Source organism: Nymphaea colorata, chromosome 10 (genome assembly GCF_008831285.2).
Source record: "Nymphaea colorata isolate Beijing-Zhang1983 chromosome 10, ASM883128v2, whole genome shotgun sequence".
Taxonomy (NCBI): domain Eukaryota; kingdom Viridiplantae; phylum Streptophyta; class Magnoliopsida; order Nymphaeales; family Nymphaeaceae; genus Nymphaea; species Nymphaea colorata.
This window is the reverse complement of record NC_045147.1, coordinates 18,747,876-18,770,692: the sequence shown is the minus strand read 5'-3', so window position 1 is coordinate 18,770,692 and position 22,817 is coordinate 18,747,876. Positions and strand designations below refer to the sequence as shown.

Below are 22,817 nucleotides of genomic sequence, written 5' to 3'. Positions count from 1 at the left end.
GGTTTTGTAGTCTTACCGTCCTTCAACATAAAGGTCTTAACTGAGGCGAATGCGGCTTCTCGTTACATTACCATTAACTGTTACCATTATTTTTATGCTGAAAATGAGCATGTGTTTCTGTTGCGGCGAAGACGGAATCTTCCATCCCCAGATGAGACCTCGCCGGGGCGAAGATGGTGGTGGGGTTTCCCACATCAGTCCGCTTGCTTTCGTGGGCGTGGTTGACCTGGACGGTGGCTAACTGGGTGAGGTTGGTACCCCCCATTCTCTTCCTACCTGATCGTTTCCTCCGAGGTCCAACTATTTGTCGTGATTTTTTCCGGCGTGATCTATCCGAACGAATTTGCAGAGGAAGGCTTGAATGTTCGTCCTGTTCCTTTAACTTGTGCATTCATATTACCTGTTAAAACGAGTAAAATGTCATAGGTTTATCATCGTGTGATACATATCTGGAGTTATCTGTTAATCGAAAGGGCGTGAAGGCTCTACCAAGCACGCATCTCTTCTTCTTATGGGCTAACAGAGGAACGAATTATAATTGTTGGAGGAGTCCTTTGTGTTCAAATTATGAGTTGAGAGCCTTCAAGGCAAAGCCAAATAATTTATTTCCTTGTTATTCTATCGTGACAGAGTGTGTGAAGAAAAATTTGATTTATGTTGCCCCAACCCAAACTTATGCAGAGAATTTGCTGCAAACGACTGTAAAAAGTTTGGACCAAATGAGAAAATGTCCCTGTAAAGGAGAAGGTGACACCGATGGACCGCCACCAACTTGGCCTGTTAGAACAAATAATAAAGAAAAGGGAGACAGCAGTGAATGGTCGTACCTGTCAACACTACAAAACCTGTCCTTCCTCGGAAGCCTTCACACCCATAAAACTTGGCCTCTTACTCCCAAAAATTACACTGGCACGCCATCGCTCGATTTGTTTGGCAAATCAATCACGTTGGAGTAAGATATCTTTTTCTTTGCCGCCACAAATAGAACGGGAAAAATATTTAACAGAAGTAAAAGTAGAGGGATTTCAATCCTGGCGTGATATTGATCCGCTTGAAGCGGTTATTGATTGGGGAACCAACCATTTGCAATATGTCTTTTAACTTATTGTACTAAATGATCAGAACATGATTTATCTTATAAGAATTGATGCTTGCATGTTTCTGAAAATTTGGAAGAAATGGTTTAGAAACTTTGTAAGTAAATTATGTCTTCGAAGAAATTATTTTTTCGTAAGAAAGCTAGTGGTTGGCAAACTATTTGGGATAAAAGCATTCGAAATTTCGAAGTCTCAGACTAAGTAAACTTGCAAATTTTTGTAAAAACTCTCGCTAGTGGTAAGCAAGCAGTGTTGTTATTTACTCGACATGGAGGGGCAGATTGGAGAAAGGTGATACGATCGCGAAGGAGGTACTGTTTTTCGACGGCAAGTACGGCACCTTGGTTTTCAAGAGCGCGGCCATTCTCCGTTTTTCCTTTGCCTTCTTCCTCCCTCCCTCCCGCCTTCCATCTTCTCCTCCCGAGGTTCTCTCCATGAAGAGATTCCGGGCCACGGTGTCACCACCTTCGGCTTGCCTCTGCTCCATGAACGTGCTCAGTGAAGAGATCCTCCTCACCATCCTTGAGAAGCTCACGGACTCCTCCGACCGGAAATCGTGGTCGTTAGTCTGTCGGTACTTCTACGTTCTGGAGTCCCAACACCGCAAAGGCCTCAAGCCGAGGCGCTCTGACTTTCTGCCGTCGCTTCTTGGGAGGTACAGGAACATCCAGTGCGTGGATTTCTCCCTCTGCCCCAGAGTTTCCGACGATTCTCTCCTGGCTCTTTCGAGACTCTGTCGGTCTACCTTGGCTTCCGTCAATCTCTCACAATCCAAGTTCTTCACCCATGTTGGTATCTCTCAGTTGACCATCAATTGCGCTTCTTTGGTCGGAATCGACATTTCCAACGGCACCCAGCTGACGGATGTTGCTGCTGAGGCAATATCCAAGGCGGGGAATTTGCAGACGCTGAGGATGGGGAGGTGCAAACAAATAACTGATTTGGGTATTGGATGCATTGCGGTTGGGTGTAGGAAGCTGCGGACACTCGGTCTCAAATGGTGCTTGGGCATCGGAGATCTGGGGATTGGATTGGTCGCCATCAAGTGTAAGGAGCTAAGGAGTCTGGATCTGTCGTATGTGCAGGTAAGATGTTTGTGAAGTATGAGCATGGGGATGGCGGTTTTAATTAGATTGAACGGTATTCGTGGTGCTGGAGAAGGAAATTTGGTTGAAATTGCTGATTTGTTAGATCTTATCTGCATGTGATATGTGAAGGTCTTCATCAGGAAGATATTCTCTTTGTTACTTTAAATGCATAGCAACTCGTATATTATTATTTTGCCTTTTTTGTTTCGAATATTCTAGTTCATAAGGTTACGCCTTCTCGGATAAATTCATTCGCCATTTCGTCGACAAAATGAGCTTACGTGATTTACTTTTGCTTCTACTTTTCTTTCATCAATTTCAGTTACATATAATGCAAATCAGCTAAAATGGTCGGTTGATTTTCAATTTTCACTATTGGCAGATCACAGAAGCTTGCATTGCATCTCTAGTCCAACTTGAATATCTTGAAGATTTGATTCTGGTGGGTTGCTTTGGGATAGATGACGATGGACTCAAGGTTCTCAAGAAGGGATGCAAGTCTCTCAAGGTAACCGTTTTGCTATGTTGGATCATGGATGAACTTTAGTGTTTCTTTTTACCGATTTTTACTCTTGAATTTTTATGACTTAAAAAAGGTCCCATTTGTATGTAATTCTGTAAAAGGAATTTGAAGGATCAATGCCATGGGCCATCCGATATCTTTCCACTGCACGTTTGTTGGCAGAGGTTATAGGTACTGGAGTTTCAAACCTGAGATAAATCATAAGTTGTCATTTTCAAAATTTTAAATGCTTAATCATGATACATATATTTATGCTATTCCACATGATTAACTCTTGTTTCTTTTATGTCAACCAAATCTATTCAATCATAAGTTGTCTTGTCATTTCAAAAATTTCAAATGGTTCTTGTTGGTATACTCTTTCTACCTTAGGTGCTTAGAAATCTCAATTATACATCCGTCTGGTTGTATATGCACAACGGGCAGTACCTTGTTATTTGGGAATTGCTTTCAGTTTGGTTTTCTCCTGCGTGTGGGTTCTCTCCATGCAAGTTAAAGTTAATACACTAGAACGATTTGATGGATCCAAAGTAAGATATGATTGTTGATGTCCATTACATTTATACTCACAATTTTGCAGTTAGAGTAAAATTTCACCTACTCCACTATTCTCTAAGATGTTGCTGTTTTTTATTTATAAATTATCCATTTTTGAGACCTTGGTCTTGGCTAATTACCTCCTGTATCTGGAACAGGCACTTGATATGTCCAACTGCCAAAATATAAGCCCTTCTGGCTTGTCTTACCTTGCTAACGGTGCAACTTTACTGCAACAGCTTACTTTGGCATATTGTACTCATGTAAGTATGGTTCTTTGCAATCTGCAGTTCACTTCCAGTTGGGTGATGCTGAAACCATGTCAAAAACTTGGTTTGACAAAATTTTTTCGAGTTAGTTTTGATTTGGAACAAGGTTTTGCATGTTGTTTTTGTGTCATCTGAACAGGCAATTAATGATAAGGCAAGAACAATCAAAGAGCTGCCTGACATTTGTCTTGTAAGCAGGTTTCGGATTCCTTGGCTTATAGTTTAAGAAATCTCCCCAAGCTGCAGTGTATCAGATTAGATGGTTGCCAGGTAACTTGCTCAGGACTAAAGGTAATCGGTGAATGTTGCACATCTCTTCGAGAACTGAGCTTGTGCAAGTGCAAGGGAGTTATGGATGATGGCCTTTGTTCTCTTCTAGCAAAACGCAAGGAGCTAAGAAAACTTGATATCACTTGCTGTCGAAAGATTACTTGCCTTTCTGTTGTTGCTATTGCAAATTGCAAGCAAGTTTTTTCCCTTAAGATGGAGTCTTGTAGCTCAGTCTCGAAGGAATCCTTCAAATTAATTGGAGAACAGTTGCATCTCTTGGAAGAACTTGACTTTACAGACAATGAGATTGATGATGAAGGTGCCGGCGGCTCTCTATTCTTACATGCTAAATAAACATAAGTTTGATGTTTTCCTTTGAGATACCGTGGGGCCTGGACATGACTTTTGTTTTGATTTTCAGGTTTGAGGTCTTTCACAAGATGTTCTGAACTTACAAGTTTGAAAGTCGGTATATGCTCAAACATCACAAATAGTGGGCTTATACATATCTCAGGCAGTTGTCGGAAACTTATAGAGCTGGATTTGTACAGGTTGGTCTGAGTTTTATGTTTTGACTTGCTGAGCGGAGTTGGTCTCTTTTTTGCTAGTTCAGCTGAATCTTTACTTCCCCATTGTTCAGGGTTGCAGCAGTAGATGATACTGGAATTGGAGCTATAGCTCACAATTGCCCCATGTTGCAGAAAGTGAATATGTCCTATTGCACGAGGATAACAGATGATTCATTGAAATTTTTATCCACATGTCAGCGGTTGTCCGAACTAGAACATCGAGGTTGCCCTCTTGTGTCATCAGCTGGTCTTGCCGCCTTGGCTGTTGGTTGCAGGCTTATATCCAAGCTGGATATTAAGAAGTGCAACAAAATTGGTGACAAGGGCGTTCTGCAACTAGGTCTTTTTTCCCAGAATCTCAAACAGGCAAGTGTCTTTCTCCAGTATTTCAACCCTACAAATAGTAGTTCAATGTTTCCTAACATGCATTTGCTGTTGTTTCACTTGCAGATAAATTTATCATACTGTTCCGTCAGTGATGTTGGCTTGCTAGCATTGCCAAGCATGGGGTGCCTGCAGAATCTCATCCTCTTGCACGTGGGAGGTGTTTCTGCACAAGGCCTTGAAATTTCTCTTCTGTCATGTGCATGTCTTAGAAATGTTAAACTCAACGCACATTTCAGAAGCATACTATCTCCGCAAGTTCTTGAGCATATGGAGGTTCGCGGTTGCACATTCCAGTGGAGGGACAAACCCTTCATGTTGTGACGACAACTGAAATTTATTAATCATCTACTAGGACCATGTTCTTTGTGGCCTCAAAAGTCTGTTAGCTGCTGTTACCTGTATAGTCCTGAATTATGCTACAGGTACTCAATCTGTGGCCTACAGAAGAATCGAAAATTGTATTTCAATATCTGGAAATCTCTGTCATCTTTCAGGTAGAGATCTTTGCCCTGGTTTGGTGAAAATTATAATGTTGCTTCAACTTTTCCAAGGTACCCGGAAACCTATATGATGCACTTGACTACTGAGTTCACGGTTCACACTCACGGTTCACTGCTTTCATCTTTCTTGTACTGTAACAAAGTTTAGCAGTGAATGCTACAACGAAGAGATTGCGAGTGCGATGCAGTGGCAATTTTTCAGTAATGTAGAGCATTCTTCACCAATGTTATGGCCTTTGAGTTTTCCTGGTATGGTTTGTCTCATGGAAACTGGATTTATTTCCGTCCTGACAACAAAGTGGTTACGATGAATGTCTGGTTTTTCCCTGGAAATCGAAAACTAGGAAAGGGCAAACAAATTCTGAAAATTTAGAAATGAAAAGAGACCAGATTGGATCTGTGCTATAAAAAGTTGTGCAGTATGCACTTACTTTACGTTTGTAACCATGTATCTACGTCTGCAGTGTATCGATGTGGGTGTGGTCATGCTTTTGTCATACTTTTGCTTTCGTCCAAACAAATTGATCCAAAGCTTAGTTTAGCATTACAGGATACACGTACGAGCCCAGACTCCATGGTTCAAGTTTGTACGCATTAATGGTCTTCCATCATTCTTCTTTTTCTCCTTCCTGAAGTTGTTGCTTAATCGAGCGCACCGCCCTATAAAGCAAATAATCGAGTGTGTATCTTTCGGCCTCCATGGCTTTTCACTGGGACCCATCTCCAGAAAGCAGAGGTGCACGTTCTTACTCCTATTTCCCTCGCATTAACCTTACTCCTCATTCCCTCAACAGGGCACTTGTAAGAATTCTTCTCCTTGCTTTATAATGATAATAATATGAAGTCTTTGATGCCAACATCATGAAAAATGGTTGTTAAAAATACATATATCAATGGCATACATTCCAAGGGTGATAGCATCAGATGGTACAGCGTTCAAGGGTCATCCGCGGTTGTTAACAAAATCACCGCACTCTTCCTCATCTTCATCATCGAGCAGAGCTGCTTCTAATCCTCACAGCTCCAGTAAGTAGCGTTCTTCCCGATTTTATTGAGCACTCTAACTACTTCCTCTGCTGTCACATTTCCCGTCACGGTTACCTTGTTCAGCTCTGCATCCACCCTGTATGTCTCTATATCTGCGAAGTCATGGATGGACGAATGTATGATAAAGTTCAGTCAGCATAAAGCTCTCAAAGAAGCCTTCATTTGAAAGGAGGTGCAGACCTTGAAGCAATTATTGTCATCCTCTTGATTGAAAATGAGAAGCGCGCAAACTAACCTTCGATCTTCTTGATAGCCTTCTTGATGGCTTTAGTGCACCTGTCGCAATGTACTCCCACTTTCAATTCCACTACCTGGAAGAGTTGACAAGCGAATGAGTTCTCAATCTGCGCATAGAAATCATGGCGATGCGATGCAGAAATTTCTGTAGCCCAATTATGAGCATGAACGAACTTGATGAGAACAAGGGGGAGAGAACTTACAGCCATCTTTCACCAAAAGACGAGCGTTGCTCGCTACCAAAGGAGAAATTTGAGAGAGGGAAAGGATGGGGAGGTGGGGGTACGTATTGAGTATCAAGAGGCCTGCTTATATAATGGGAGAGAGAGATTCTTTACTTAGGCAAGGGTGAAGAAGAGCACTACTGAACTTTCTGGACAAGGTAAGAGTTGCTGTACAGCCTGATGCACAAAGGGCGGTGCTTTTCCCCACAGTCACGTTCAAAACTCACTTTTCTTGATGACAAAGCTTGAAACTCGAAAGTTATCTGGCCTCTCGCTTTCTCTCTGTTTTTTCTTTTCCAAGGAGAAGTACTCAAGAGGTCGTTGACTCAAGACACGTGTAAGAGGAGAAAGAGAAGGAAGCCAAAAGGTAAACTCCTCAGGCAAATTGTGGAGATAAATTTTGGTTTTTGTTTTCTTATGGAAAAAGATAACGTTAACATGCTGAAAATTTTAGATATGTTGCATTAATCGCCTGAACTACATACAAAAAAGAGAATTAAACGGAACAAATTTCAACTTAAGCAAGTTATAATTACACCAAAGAAAGTTACTAAGTGTGTTTCGGAAAAATTTTCTTTTCTCTATTTCGTACTAAACTTTTTCACCTCCTTGAGAATGTCTTAAGTTAGAGCTCGTAGCCAAATAACCGAAACTTTACTAAAGACAGCTACACCGTTATTCCTAATGTGTTTCAGCACAATGTACTGATTGAACAAACTTTCTGCAATTACTACCTATAGTAGATTAAATTCCCTTTTAGCAAGTTATAGCCATTTGGCTTTGAATGCAGTCCAAATCTAAAAACCCATTGTTCACGTAATCTCTGTTGCGTGTATGAACATAATTTTATAAGCTTGTGAATCTCGACCTTATATCGACTCCTAAAGTTCTATTTGTTTTGCAGTCAATCCTATCTAGATACGCTAAATTCTCCATTTTCTAGATATTCTCCATGAATTATACCAGTAACCCTTGGATAAGGTAAAAGACTGTTACTGCATGGGGTTTTAAGGATTGTAGATTTTCACCGCGGCTCCTCCCTGGCTCGGGTTCAGAACTGAACTTTCTCCTTCCTGTACTAAAAATGGAAAAAATTACAGAGCATAGAAGGCTTGGACCATTTTTTGTAATATCAAAGAATCTGCGAACTATTTCTGATAGTTCAGGGCAAGAACTTATACTATTGAATGTTCATCAATATCAATAAGTGGATGAGGATGCACAAGCAAGTTGGTGTCAGTCTCAGCTCTCTAGGCAAGCTAGGGTATGTAAGAGTCATTCCCTGTTCAAAAGATGGCAAATGATACACCTAGCAATTAAAGTATTTTGCATATACAATTTGTAGTGCAGAGAAATAGCATCCACCAAGATCAAATTAACGACTGAACTTTCATTCTCACCAACTATGCTGGGTCAAAGGAACAAGATCAGGACACGTCAAGTCAAAGACCTCTTGAAGCTATGAAGTGAGAATTTGATAAGAAGAGCGTCTGATGTTTTTGTTCTACAAAATATAGTATAATTTTAGATGTTTTTGAATTCAGTAATAAAAAAAAAAAACAAAGTTTAATATAAGCACACCATGTTTTATAGAATATAATAATTATTTTTTTTCTGGACCATGTTCTTCTGAAATATTCTTCTTGTCAAACAAATGACAGGACTAGCATGAAGGCCGACCTAATAGTCAACATTGAAGGTAGGTGGCTGAAGCATTCTCAACTCAATTATATGTTTGGACAGAAACAATTCTACCGTCCAAATCCTGTGATTTTGAAGACTATATATTATATATATATATATACTCTCTCTCTCTCTTATTTATTTATTTATACGTTAAAAATGTATTTTAAAAAGATCGATCACAGTTTGGAAAAGGCCGATTCTCTGTTCTTTATCTGAGCCGGTTGACTGCAGGTGCTAAGACTGACAGCCTTGCTAGAAACTGTTCATTGTCATTGCCTTCCAGGAGAAGCCAATACATGGAGCAAGTTTTTCCCCGACGAGGTTCACTGAATCGTGTATCGTGTGTGAGTTCTCACACACTTATCAGTCAAATGGTCATAACATCCCAGCAAACAAATAACAATCAGTGGTGGCATTTGACCTTATTCTTCCTTTATAAACCATGCAAGTCTCTTTCATTCCGTCCGATTTGGAATTCCTCCCAAAGAATGAAAATCTTCAGACATATTCTTACAGAGTCAAGGAAGACTACATAACAAATTGGTTACCACCGAGGGGTACCGGAGAAACAGCCCCCTTAAGAAGACCTTCTTTTCCGGCCGCCGGCCGTAATGGGTTGCACCGGAAAAAACAAAATCCGTGACTGTGATTCATTAATGAAATTGAGTATCCCCAACCTGGCTGGGCATGTCTTCTAGAAAGTTAATGTTGGCTAGTTAAACCCAGAGTAAAATGTTCAAATTATTTTTACCCCTGATTTGGATCAAGTGGCTACGTAACACAAATTACACAATGGCACACAAAGAAGAAAAAGGGAAAATCCCAAACGAAAACCTTAAGCTGAATCGGATCTGATATCTAAAAGAAATTGGGTATGGAAGAATTTTAACATCTGATTAAGAAATCCGAACAACTTCAAACTTAAGAAATTACATCCAATCAGATTCATATTTAAATAAATATCCGATTGAATTCAGACTCATCTTTATATCTGATTCAGTTTTAAATAAATATTCTATATGTTATGGCCATACGTATTGAAAGTCATTCTCAAAATTTTATAATGCAGTTTGGGTTGAGTTTAAAACTCGGATGTAGATTGGGATGTTAATTTAAAAATTAGATTCTGATCGGATTCAAAAACAGTATGAGACTTTTCTATATTCGAATATGAAGCCAAATGTATGAACATTTAAAAAAGTGAATATGGTTTTAGAGCGTACATCCTATTCGGTTGTGGGTGTTGAGTTCAAAGGTGAGAGTCCTGGCCCCAAAAGAAGGTTTTGAGACGAGAATAAAGAGGAAAAGACAGAATCGCAGAGTCCAATATGCAAATGAATGAAGAGTTGGGAGAGGGTCTCTTCAGCACTAAATGGCAAACATCCTACCAACTTAATTAACTGCTCTCATCTCCGCCCAACTCCCAAGCCCCAGGGGCTGCAATTTCTCATCTGTATAATCACCATGACGTGTGAGCTGTGGTCCTTTATCAATAAACAAGGAACCACGCTAAAGATTAGAGCTTCTTTAATGCGATGTTAGGTGTGGCAGTCTGGTCAAAGAACACCAAAGAAGACCTCGGTAGCCAATTAAATTCCTCAAAGCGAAGCCCTTTTCTACTCCCCCGTTTGGAACTTTCCTGGAGTTCCCCATCAATCATACGTCTGCATGTGAACGCCCCCAGCTACAAGTTTCTGACCAAGTCAGCAGTCAAAATTGGAATGCAGGAAAATCTCACTCTTTTTTCTCTTTCGGCGTTTGTACACCACCACTAGATTTCCCAGAGTTCGTGGGTCCACAATAATATATAGGAAAGATTTAGACGTGGAGTCTCTTAATTAGAGCCGTGTCTCTGTTGGGGACCCAGTCAAACTTTAATTAGAGCCGTGTCTCTGTGATCATCAAAATAAAAAATCAAAAGCAGCTTTTTATCATTTATTCTGATGGATTTTTACAAATTTTCTTTTCAAAACAATCAAAAGCTATGTATGTTACTGTCCTAAATACATTTCCTGATGACCTCCTTTATCTGTTCTTTGAATACATAAAGAGGGGCCTCCCTGTATGAGGCCCCTGAACAAATGAACAAATTGGGGACCCAATGCTCTGGCTTCTAAACTACAACACAAATCTGAACATCTACACTTGCCAATCATCAATCTGCTTGCCCCAAGTAGGGGATGCAGACATGGCCGCTGCCTGTAGTGAAGAATCTGTTCACATATCAACACAACAGTGAATCCTCTATCAGCAACTCATCCCTGGGCTCCTCTTTAGCCTTTGGGAATCCACCATCCCTGTGGTGATTCATCTGGTTCATGAAAGAAGTTACAGACCTTCCGAAGCCCGGTGGGGCGTAATTGTGTTCGTGTGGCTGCAACATCTGCAGTGTGTATGGAGCTTGTTCAGCCTCCAGTTTCCTTCCCATCATGGAATTGTTTGTCATATGGTTGGCATGCTTGACGATGGGCGAAGGCCTGTATATGCCATTGCCTGTGCTGCTGGAGTCGTTCATTAGCAGACCAGTGGCTGCTCCATGGGAAACAGAAGCAGCAGCAGCTGACGCAGAAGCCCCGCTACCACGCGCGGCGGGGACGTCGTGGTTGTGCTTTCCTTCATATGTTGTGATCACTGACCTCAGATCATGTGACGCCCTCTCTACATGCTTCCTTACTGGACAGCCTACGCTTGTACATTTGTAGTAGCTCCTGCATGTTTCAAGAAACTAGGAGTTAGAGAGAAGCCAGCTTTCAAACTCTAAAGCAACAACATGCAAGCTGATAACTATCCATATAGCCATGAAAGCAAGGAATGGATGCAAGAGATGACATGAGAAGCGTAAAAGGAGTGCTCAATGCATTTTCAGTGATTGAAGACGCATAAATATTTCCAGAAATATTGTGCGAAACAGAGAAAGGCTTTGACTGAAAAGGGGAACAAACAGGGAACAAAGTGTAAACAAAGAAAAGTGTTAAAGCTTTTACTCATCAAAAGTTTACCTAGAACATGCATATATTTAATAATAAAGAATAAGTTACAGGTGCCCTCCTCCTAAATAAGAAAACTGCACAGAGTTCAGAATCAGGGAAATTGGATTTGAAATAGAAAAACAACAAAATTTTCATCTACTAGCTATAATAGTATCGCTTAAAGCCATAACAAATCATCACTTGCACATGCCACAGATGCACTTTGGTGGATGCACTTTGCAAATAGCTCCCTTTTCTTCTTCCCGGCAGTCTGGAAAAATCATTCAGAACTGCCAAAAAGTAAAGAAGAAAGAGCCAACAGGGGGTATAGTGGCATGCGCATCCAACAATTCCTGAAATAGAACAGTAGATGCCAAAGAATCTGAACCACAAGAAATCTGAAGATCACCTTGGATTTGGGTTCCCCTTCACTACTTTTTGTCCATACTTTCTCCATCTGTAGCCGTCGTCCAGGATATCGATATCGCTGGTTGTCTGTACCACGACTCTGGGCTCCCTAACAGTCTTACTAGCAGATGCAGAAACACCCTCGATATCGTTCTCTGCTTTCCTGAAATGGAGACAGAAAAGTTTTCAATTCTATTGCCTAGACAACTAAAAAACCAACCTGAAGTTCGTGACGGGAGAAACAGGAAAATTGATACTCACCAGCGTTTTGCTTCAGGTTCGTCGTCGTCCAAATCATCGCCACCGGATCTGCTCTGGTCAACTTCCTCGTCTCCGAACGACAAAGAGGAATTGTCAGGAGTTCCGGCAGGATCTCCTTGAGCAAGATGGTTCATGAAAGAAAGATCAGATGTTTCTGCCAATGAATTTTCAGGTGTATCGGCCTTGAAAGCATCTCTGTGAGGCTGCATCGGGTTCGCAGACGATGATCTTCTTGATTGTGGCTTAGGATGATTATGAGTGCCCTTGTAAACGATTTGGGTCACATGGCCATCCAGGGACCTTTCAACCTTTTTCTTTGTTGGGCAATTGGGGTGCGTGCATTTATAGTAACTACGCGGATTTTCACTGCCTTTCACCTGCTTCTGCCCGTATTTCCTCCAGTTGTAGCCATCATCAGACCTTTTCTGCTCCTTCAGAGTCTCAATCGGCTGGGAATTCTGGTTTGAGTTCTGCTGAAATCCAGGATTTGACTGGAAATTGCTTGAGTTGGACTGTAGAGTCGGAATTTCTGAAGGAATGGTCTGAATAGGTGGATTATACTTCGTATCTGCTCTATTGTTTGCCGCATGGAAGGCGTTTGCTGACAACTCTGAGGACCTGTTTGGTAGTTGAGAATTCCATGATTGCTGCTGACTCGGTACTGGTTCCTTCTGTTGATGGGAATGGTACCAACAACCAATTAGTACAACAATTCCTAAATTCACTCTTCATGAAAGAGAGAGAGAAAAAAAAGGGGGAAAGGATTACTAAGAATCTTCCCATTAGAAAATACAAACGTCTGAGACGCGGCTGAAATCACAAGAATAGGGGAAGGGACGAGAAATTCTGGAACAAGAACATACCGCGGAAATGGTCGACGAGAAAATGGATCCGGACGTCCTCGCGGCAGTGTTGGGAATGAAAGAGAAATCCGGAAGGCTCTTCCCTTCCACCTTCACACCTTGCTGCTGGTAACTACCACCTTCAGCCGAGGATGGAGCGGAAGAATGGTTGCTCCATTTATACCACTGCGCCGGGAAGGTCCCGGTCGTCGGGGACGGCAAAATCTGTTTCCAATCAAACAACAACACACTTAGCAAATCATTTCATCATAAACTGCAGAATTTTCATCTCAATAAGAGTCTAAAACTTTCAAAAAAAGCTAAATTTTCGGTCAATATTTGCCTATCAACGTTTAGAGGGCAATTAATACACATGAATTGATTAACACAACCATAAGAAAAATATTGAGAGAAAGAGAGGGAGAGGGAGAGCACGTAGACGAATCATAGCCTCATCAAGGGTAATAAAAGCATGCGAACGCAAATTAACAGTTCACACATGGGCGGAGCAGAACTAGGGACAAGAAGAGAAGAGGTGACTTACGTTGGAAGAAGAAAGCAACACGGGCGAGTCGAGGAGCTCGGCGGGGCTCAGACCCGCAGGGATGGAGAGGTAGGAGGAAGGAGAGAAAGCGGGAGGGGAGATGGGGATCGATGGTGGTGGAAGGGACTTGAATCTGGGGACGCCGACGCCCGAGTTGCGATCAGAGGGAGGCCTGGCGGCCGTCATACTAGTGGGACCGAATCTGTTCTCCGGCAGCCCGAGTATGCGCTCCGGCGAGTCGATTCCGGCAAGTAGGTCGGAGAAGGAGGTGGTGCCACCGCTACTCGTGGTCGTCATGAGAAGTTCCAGGATGTCCACAGAGAGAGAGAGAGAGAGAGAGAGAGAGAGAGAGAGAGAGTACACGCAGAAGAAGAATTCAAGGTGAACAACTAGAGGATCGTGGAGGAGAGATGGCGATATAAGGAAGGAAGAGAGGGAGAGGAGTAGTCGTCGCGAGCATCTTCTCGGAAGCGCGGTAATTTTATCGCCACCAAAATCAGTCAAACTTCTCGCTTTTGACCAATCCTGGCTGCGAAGAGGCGGCTCTTCTTCCCCCACACACACTCTCTCTCTCCACTTTCTCTCTCTTCACTTTCTCACTCCTCCTTCTAGACGAGTTCCACTTTTTTGCATCTGCCGTCTGAACATGGGAATCAAGTGTTTTGGATCGAAGCACGAGAGGTCCAAATCCAAGCTCAACCCCCTTTTCTTTTATCTGAATCCACCGAAGTTTAATTTAGACAAAACGAGAAGGAATCATCAATCTTCCAATTGTACCATAAAACAAGTTGAACATACGAAAAAAATGACAAAAATTCAGATTTGATCTGGAACAGGGAATAGCGGTTTAAATCGGATCCAAATATGTGCAAAGATAACTTTTCATGCTTCAAAACTTCAATTCCAAGAACAAGATCGGTTCTGGACCCTACGTGTAGGTCTAAATCCAGACCGATTGGACATGCATGCCTGATGATGACCATGTTGGAACAGTCAATAAGTAGATATTAAGTCCACGGCGTGCGTGAGTTAGCCAGGTCCTTGGATTTTAAACCGCAAGATACGGTCTGGACCATGGCAATCAACCACGTTTCTACTAATACAAATCCGATTCGAAACTCGCGAACTCTCAGTAGACTCGAACACTCTCGACTTGGCGGATCGATCTCAATCAGTTCCTAGTCCACTACAAAATACAAAATTCTTGGTGCAACATAGCTGGTCGGATTAACTAATGAAAATTCGCTGTCGATTACTATTTCTTTAAACTACAAACAGTAGATAGACGACATTCTATAACTGTTGGGTGTTTCGCTCCCACTGAAGTCTCTCTAGAAGGTCCATTTGTCCAACTTTTCTCATAAAGCATGAGAACTCCAAACACTCAAGAGTGATTCGATGCCAGTATGGATCCAACAACTGAAACTATTTCATCGTAGTCTCAGGCAGCTCGGTTGGCACGCACCAACTCCGGGAACAAGTCTATGGCCAGCTGCATTTCGAGTGCAGGGATTGTGGGCAATGTTGCATGAGAGCGGGGCCTAAAACCCGACCATGACTGGCGGCCGACCTCACGGACCCAAGCTGCCGGAGCCGGGTGGGTCCGGTAGTCCTGCTCACCGGCCAGCTGAGTTCCAGCACAGATCAACCATCTGCTCAATGCCACAAAGGACGTGCGTTCTTAAATCTTCCAATTGAAAAGCAATCGTTTGGACAGATCATCTCTCTCTTGATAAAGCTTAAGATGTTACATAATTTGATTTCATTGATTTGATTGTCCATATTACCGGCAGATCTCCGTTCATTAATGGGGAGTTATGAGATCGAGGAAAGAAACTTTCTGGTTTCTTCTCCAAATATGATCAAGTCGTCGGTGAACCATGTCACCCACGCTTCCATAAAACTTAAATTGAGAGCTTGTCTGGAGACCAGCTTTGAAACGCCCTCGAGCAACAATCACAGTCGCAATATTAAATAGCAAAGTGGACAACCTTGTTCGGCGGCGACGATCGCCTCCGTCCCATTCCGTGCTTCTTTGAATCCCATCACTGACATGACCTGCACAAGATCCGTGTCAAATCCTGACCAAAAGTCGATCTTCAACGTGAAAAAACCTGTACAGTTTGTGCTGCTTCTTCAAACGAGGATGCAAACTAAGCATCGTATCATGCTCCTTTTTGGGATGAAAACTGAAGCGCAAGCGGCGAGTCGGAAAATGTTGTCGGAGACAGGTCTCGCCATCGGTCTGGAAATCATCAAGAAACCAACCATAACGATGCATGTCGAAGTTCCACGTCTTTATTTAATGCATAGATATGGAACCTGAATGAAACATTTTCAGAAAATTATCTTAACGAAATGGCGCCTACTTAATTTTTTTTCTTTTGTTTTCGGTTGAGGAAAAAAGAAAAATAGATGGAAATACACGTTGATGTGAGATTGTAGGATTTAGGAAAGGCCTTAGGGTTGGGCATCGCTTCTCAGAAAAGTTAAAAACTATCGACTTGATGCTCACGTTTCTTTCTTAACGCACAGTTGGATCTCATGATCCCATTAGCTGACAGAGAAGACGGAGGAAGACGTCTGTTTCTTGCACAAGACTCCTGCTGCTCCTAAAAGATTAATAATCTTTTTGTCCCTTTATAATTAATTGGGGATCATCCATCCTTCCCTTCGGATATGAGTTCAGACTTGAGAGCAGCACACCACCCACCAAGTCTGGATCGGATAGCTACATTGTGGGGTCCAAGTTGTCGAAAGAATCAAAACAGTCTGGATCCACAGAGTGCCCGGTATAAAACTACATAGTTGGTGGCGGCTCAGCAGCGGCGGAGTGGCGGAGATATGATTTTTTGATTGAAGGGCACTTGAGTCACAAGTCTACTTTTGATGTGGCCGTATTATGTAATTTTTGAGTCATCACAGTATGATTACGAGCGCTTCCAATGAAGTCTTTCACGGGTGGTATGAGCAGTGACCCACACCAGCTTCTATGTATCTCCGCCACGGTCGCTCAAGTAGGTGCATAGGAGCCAACCTTACTCATGCCACCAGTTTCATGGATTGGATCGCGCTATATTAAATTTGGTGGTCCAAATGTAGCCTGGTGCCTGGTTCCGGTTTGGTGGGTATGAAAAACACCTGGTCCATGTCCCATTCGGGCTCCAAAACTGCCGACCTTGCTAGAAGTACTTAAATTGAATCCGGATCAGGTATGACATCTTAAACTATTATCGAAACAAAATAATTAAATACTGAGCTCTATAGGTCTGATCGTATAATTAACAACCACCTCTCTCTTATGTACCAAACCTAAAACCTATCGGATCCAGTAGGGGTGGTGACCGGCGCAAGCAGAACGCTACTGGCTTTGCTTGTGTTTGACTCGCACGCAGTAATTAGTTCAATAAAGTTTTCTTGGCATGAACTAGGTAGTTTGTTTTTCAAGTAACTTCCCAAGAAAATTAACTTCTTTGGGAGCAGTAGTGAAACCCCTTACATATCACTTCCTAGGGTTATGCTTCAAAGTATTTAGAGCTGTAGATGGTAGAGTTGGTGGAGGTCACTCAGTTCAATTTTTGTGGGTATTACTCTACTGTGCTTGTAGTGGTAGGCGGCACCCTTTTATGCCTTATGAAGGTAGAGCATAGTACTTATCTACCTTGAACTGCGGATGCAAAGGAAAAACAGATCGGAGGAAAACTTCATGTTTTTTTCTTTTCTTTGGTGGTGGGTCATAACCCTCTTGCTAACTGAACTTAAGGTTGAAACGGAGGTGCGGATTCTGAGTCAAGCCAAGCTTAGTTGGGCTGAAATGAATGGTTGCTAATAAGAAGCTAAATATTAGTGTTTGTATTGGCACCCAGAGGGCCAAATGCCTTCAACCTCTTTTTCCTCTACCTCAAAGCTCCTTTGAGTTTTAAGTGAAGTGTGGGATATCAGTCAACTAAAGTGTCATTAAATAACATTCATAACATTCATGAGAATCAAATTGAAGGTTTATGAATCCGATCAGCTACCTTGTTCTTATCAGAACTCAATGAAAAAAGAAAAAAACCTAAAGAAAGAAGAACCCAATAAAATTTTTGTTCACGTTAAAACGCCAAAAAAGGGGGGCCCTCCGGGGTGAGTTAGGCGAGGAGGGGAGGCTTCCTCTCTGGGCCACACGTTCTACCTTGCCGTGCAGAGCGGAGCACGATGGATCTTGATCCTGAGATTGGACACCTCTTCGCCTTCTCTACCGTTGGTCTTCTTCCTCACTCCCCTCCTTCCCCTCGTCATCGTGTAAGGTAAACAGAGATCTTTTTAAGTGGACTGCAATTTTCAAAACCGTATATAACTCAGCCATTTAACCTTGATCAAGCTTTGTTTTGCTTACAATCTTGCCTTGACAAAGATCACGTTAGATGCATTATCTCGATTCGCATGTCAGCAGATCAGTCTAAATTTTGTATGATTCGTCAATTGATGACATATAAGAAATCTTGGAGTTGGGGAGGTGCATTAAACGTCCCTCTCTCTCTCACTTCCTCTCTCTCGTTCACGTTACGTCTTTCTGTTCGTCTTCTTCTGTCCTGTCTTCCGCTTCATCAAGGAGACTTGCAGTGAAGGCTGGTTTACAACCAAACCACGCCAGCCAGTCGAAAACTAAGAATCTGCCTGCAGCTACGTATGCAAGCTTAATTACTGTCTTCCTCTTCATCAAGGAGAGTTGCAGTGAAGGCTGGTTTACAATCGAAAATTAAGAATCTGCCTGTAGCTGTGTATGCAAGCTTAATTACTGTCCCTGCAATTTTAAGTTTGTTCCTTTTTCTGTATACAGTAGTGTTACAGTGTCCATGAGAGGGAGACGGAGGGAGAATTTCATGCATCGAAAGGCTGGTGGGCCTACAAATTAATGGAGGCCATACAAGACAGAGAGCACGATGCCCCTCAAATTAATGGCGGCCACCACCACTTTGTAGCCTTTATATATTCCAACAAAGCCATTTATGTCTTCTGGTAGTTCGTCCATGATTCATCGTCGATCGTCTTGCTAGGTAGCAGTGTCTTCTTCTTAAGTTACCATGCAGCTAGCAGTGTCTTCTTCTTAAGTTACCATGCAGCTAGCTGCTAGGGACAGAATGAATGTATAAAGCTGCTTTTAGGTGCAAATTTGAAAAAGCAATGACCTTTTCGGCGAGGAGAGAGGAAAGAAAAAGTATGGAATGGAAAAAATAAACGGAACTGGAGATGCGGGGAATCGAACCCCGTGCCTCTCGCATGCGAAGCGAGCGCTCTACCATATGAGCTACATCCCCATTTGCTTATAGGCCAACATCTTGATTCTTAAGGAGGCTAAAAAAATTTCTTTCAGGGGCACAACATTTTCATAGTTTCAGCAAACAGCGTCTTAAGTTTTTTAATTTCCAGAATGGTGCAATAAGTTCACCTTTAATTAGCTGTAACAGGGTTGAGAGGAAACTGCCAATTTGATTGACATTTTGCATCAGTAAAATGACCAATATTATCATCTACGAAGAAAAGAGAAGGTAGAAGCATTTAATCCTTGCACAAGAAATAATGGCTATATCATTTCCATTAACAAATAAAAATGTAATAAGGGAAACCTAAAGATTTGACAATGACAAAAGTACACATAATTTTTCTACATTGCTAATGTTGTCCCTAATTTTTGCCAGTTAAACATAGGTTATTACAGGCTTAACTTGAGTTAATGAGAAAAAAATACCCCGATGCATTAGTTTATACCATCCTCTTCAATTATACTTAATAACATGGATTCATTTTTAACCATATCCATGTAATTGGTTGATTTTTTTGTTAATATATTAATGTAAACTAGTTAGCTAAATACACGTTGTTCTTGTTAATGAACAAAGTTGAAAAACTTAAGTATATTCACAAAGGATAGGCACATTTGTCATAATTCTTTTTTAAGGCTCTGATTTAACGGTTGACTTGTAAAACATAAACATATGGATTTATGAAATTTTTTCCTTAACCATGAAGAGAACTCAAGTGTGTTGGTAACCATAGTGACATGTTAAGCACATTATTTATTATTAAGAAATCTTTAAACATGTTTTTTAAAAATTTCTCGAACAATAAAAAGATAAAGATGACGCTTGGCCACGCAACTATATCGTCCACAAACAATTATCAAGGAGCTGAGCTGCCAAAGTCAATCAACCTCCTGAAACCTTCCGTGTCTTGGCGTGCACAAGGGGAAAGTAATGAAGAAGGATAAACCTTTGACTCGGATCTAATATATATATATATCTTTTGCTATATATAAATATATACATATATTATAGGCACCCCATTTTCGATTTTTTTAATTTTTAAAGTAAATGAAACTAATTTAAATTTATTTTTTCAGATAAAAAAATGTATGCAAAGTCACTCATATAGGTCATATCAGTACAATATGTTTGGACTGATATAATCCGAAACAAAGGCCACACAGTTGCAGATGAGTCCGGTTTGACTCAGTCCTTGTTTACTCCCCATATCCAATCTTGAGAAGAAGTACATTAAACCGGCTTGGAATTGCAGATGATCAGCTCATATCTACAATTTAATGCAGCTTCGTCCATTCCACGACAACAACAGATGGTTCCCCGAGATTGGAGCTCCTGATCTTGCAATCTAAGACGATGATTTCATGTCCACCATTCATTCTTGTGATCAACGGAACTGAGGCGTGGCGATAAGGCTGACAGCAACGCTCCCGCGAAATGGCATGAAAATGGGTTCGCCGGACGGCGACGAGGACGTGACCATGAATTGACGTCAAGATTCGATCGGCAATTAACTTGCAATAAAAGGAACATGAACAATGAGAGAACGGATCGTTGCAGATGATCAGCCGCTCCCCATCACTGGTAAAACCTACATTCCATCTCATCGACATGGTGAAGGAGCAGAAGAAATCTCTGCAGTGACAGGCGGTGGGTGGATTTCCTTATTTGCAGAGAAAACTTCATTACCATTTCTGTTTCCAAACATACATACAAGGGTAGCTTTTTATTTACTGGTTGACAGCCTTAAAGATCAAGAAATGGCACAATATTAATATGGCAAGCAACAGGAGCTAGCTACCTCTCTCTCTCTTTCTCTTTCTCTCTCTCATATATATATATATATATATATATATAAATATATGAGAGAGAGAAGGAGATTATAATCACACAAAATACGAGAAAACTTTCATGATGAAAGAATTGCCATCAACAACCACAGCGACTGGCTGGGGTAGGCAGAACTCAAAGAAAAGCCAACCCCGTTTACTTTTCTTTTACACGATCATCACAACCACTCTCTCTCTCTCTCTCTCTCTCTCTACTACTGTTGTTTGGTAAACCTTTTGTCATTACTTTTTACTTGAATTGTCTTGAATGAATTTTTTAATGTGTCGAAAGAGGTCTTTCTCTCTCTTCCAGCGTTTATTATTATATAAGCTTCAACAGATCTTGCCTCCTCCCACTGCCCCTCCCTCTCTCTCTCTCTCTCTCTCTCTCTCTCTCTCTCTCGCGTTCAAGCCATGGCGGCCACCGGTGCATGCATATTCGCCACCCTTCTTTCCCTGCTGATACTGCACATATCCGGCAGCTGGGCAGCGGACCCGGACATGCTGCAAGACATCTGCGTCGCCGACCTCGCCTCCCCTGTCAAGCTTAACGGGTACGCCTGCAAGGAGTCGTCCAAAGTGAACGCCTCCGACTTCTTCTTCGCCGGTCTGGCCACCGCCGGTGCCACCAACAACAGCATGGGCTCGCTCGTGACGGCGGCCAACGTTCAGAAGGTCCCCGGTCTCAACACGCTGGGCGTCTCCCTATCCCGCATCGACTACGCCCCAGGCGGCATCAACCCTCCGCACACGCACCCCCGCGCCACAGAGATGGTCTTCGTGCTGGAGGGCACGCTCAACGTCGGCTTCATTACGACCGCCAACGTTGTGATCAGCAAGACCATCACCAAGGGAGAGGTGTTCGTCTTCCCCAGGGGTCTCGTCCACTACCAGCAGAACGCCGGCGACTCTCCCGCCGCGGTGATCGCTGCGTTCAACAGCCAGCTGCCGGGCACGCAGTCCATCGCTGCCACCCTCTTCGCGTCCTCACCACCGGTTCCTGATTCAGTCCTGGCTAAGGCCTTCCATATTGGAACCGGGCAAGTCGAGAAGATCAGGGGCAGATTTGCACCAAGCTGAGACGGCAATGGCTAGACCTAGCATCTCTGCTGAATGGGTCCAAGGATTTTTCTTCTTTTCTATTTGGTATTGTAATGTTCTAACTTCCTCTCTCTGTTCCCTGTCTTTTGAGTGATTGTCAGACAGCAATAAGTTGATCAATAAAGACGCGTGTGCCACATTTGATGTCATCTTTAAGAGGCTCTGTGACTACTTGCATTGCCTTCTACAGCTCATCGTTCATTAGCATCATTATCTATCATTGCTTTGCTGTAATGTGGTCTCCTTCTTTCCCTCAAAGCGTTGCAAGAATGAACACATCCCGGGCCAGTATAAAAACTTCCACCCGTCTTCCATTGTTCATGATTTACAACCGAGGAAACTAATTAGTTTTTGTCTCCCTATTTATTGCATGCACTAGATTGTGCAAAAAATACGCCTGCAGAAGTTATTTTCAAACCACCCATCAAAGAATCATTTGCTTGGTTTTTATAGGTGAGGAGTGTGCAACGAGAGATTTAGTTAGGTTGCCAACCCTTTGAATATGAGAACTTGAAAAGTTGCCTTCGTGACTCCATCGGGAGATTAATTTTGTTCCCAACAAGCAGCATCTACGAACAAATTGTTTCTTTTGTGCGTTTGATGTGATCAGTTGTCACAATATTCCACTCCTAGAAATTTGGACGTCTTATTATACTGTTTTCACTGCTGCCTGAACCATGCCTTATCATAAAAAATTTCAGGATTTTAAAAACCTTATCTAGTGAAAATAAAATATGCTCGACTTCATCTATATATAGGTTGAGAGACTAACTTTATTAGCATCGCTATAAGTAAAACGGGCACACACTCGCAGGAGGGCACAGACGCTACCAGAAATCTGACGTCTGATGTATTTTCCTAATGAATTAATGTCCTTAACAACTAAGCTCGTGATGATTAATATAGTTATCATGGATAGTCGATAGAATATTTTTAGTTGCTGGGATGGGCACTTTACTTTTCGATGAGGGGATAAGTTCCCAACCATTTTTTGATTTTAAAAAGGCAAAAACTCCAAGAGATTGGGATATCACTTTACTTTAGCAAACACCAAGTTTCTTTGGAGTTTTCCAAGGACGAAGGAAATTAATCGACCTACTCTTTTCAATAACCTGAAAACCCGGTT

The 22,817-nt window shown here is 42.0% G+C and overlaps 4 protein-coding genes and 1 non-coding gene across 5 annotated transcripts; 2 read left to right on the top strand and 3 right to left on the bottom strand.

The window, feature by feature from the left end:
• The first annotated feature begins 1,453 nt into the window (after positions 1-1,453).
• LOC116263333 (F-box/LRR-repeat protein 3) lies at positions 1,454-5,465 on the top strand. The gene is made up of 7 exons (XM_031643025.2): positions 1,454-2,182; positions 2,568-2,693; positions 3,404-3,508; positions 3,713-4,103; positions 4,206-4,335; positions 4,425-4,719; positions 4,804-5,465. Exons 1-7 carry the CDS (start codon positions 1,532-1,534, stop codon positions 5,059-5,061), a joined length of 1,956 nt encoding a protein of 651 aa, XP_031498885.1. The 5' UTR covers positions 1,454-1,531; the 3' UTR covers positions 5,062-5,465.
• A 637-nt stretch (positions 5,466-6,102) lies between these two features.
• On the bottom strand, positions 6,103-6,855 carry LOC116263334 (heavy metal-associated isoprenylated plant protein 33). The gene is made up of 3 exons (XM_031643026.2): positions 6,728-6,855; positions 6,523-6,598; positions 6,103-6,379 (listed from the first exon to the last, which is right to left on the bottom strand). The coding sequence occupies exons 1-3, from the start codon at positions 6,731-6,733 to the stop codon at positions 6,249-6,251; spliced, it is 213 nt and encodes a 70-aa protein (XP_031498886.1). The 5' UTR covers positions 6,734-6,855; the 3' UTR covers positions 6,103-6,248.
• A 3,803-nt stretch (positions 6,856-10,658) lies between these two features.
• Positions 10,659-13,755, bottom strand: LOC116262672 (WRKY transcription factor WRKY24). The gene is made up of 5 exons (XM_031642155.1): positions 13,459-13,755; positions 12,936-13,139; positions 12,073-12,743; positions 11,813-11,974; positions 10,659-11,142 (listed from the first exon to the last, which is right to left on the bottom strand). The coding sequence occupies exons 1-5, from the start codon at positions 13,753-13,755 to the stop codon at positions 10,659-10,661; spliced, it is 1,818 nt and encodes a 605-aa protein (XP_031498015.1).
• Positions 13,756-18,685: 4,930 nt separating this feature from the next.
• On the bottom strand, positions 18,686-18,758 carry TRNAA-CGC (transfer RNA alanine (anticodon CGC)). Its single transcript has one exon. It is a non-coding gene; the product is annotated as a tRNA-Ala (tRNA).
• Positions 18,759-20,934: 2,176 nt separating this feature from the next.
• Positions 20,935-21,840, top strand: LOC116262324 (germin-like protein 5-1). Its single transcript, XM_031641576.2, has one exon. The coding sequence runs from the start codon at positions 21,005-21,007 to the stop codon at positions 21,668-21,670; it is 666 nt and encodes a 221-aa protein (XP_031497436.1). The 5' UTR covers positions 20,935-21,004; the 3' UTR covers positions 21,671-21,840.
• The last annotated feature ends 977 nt before the right edge of the window (positions 21,841-22,817 follow it).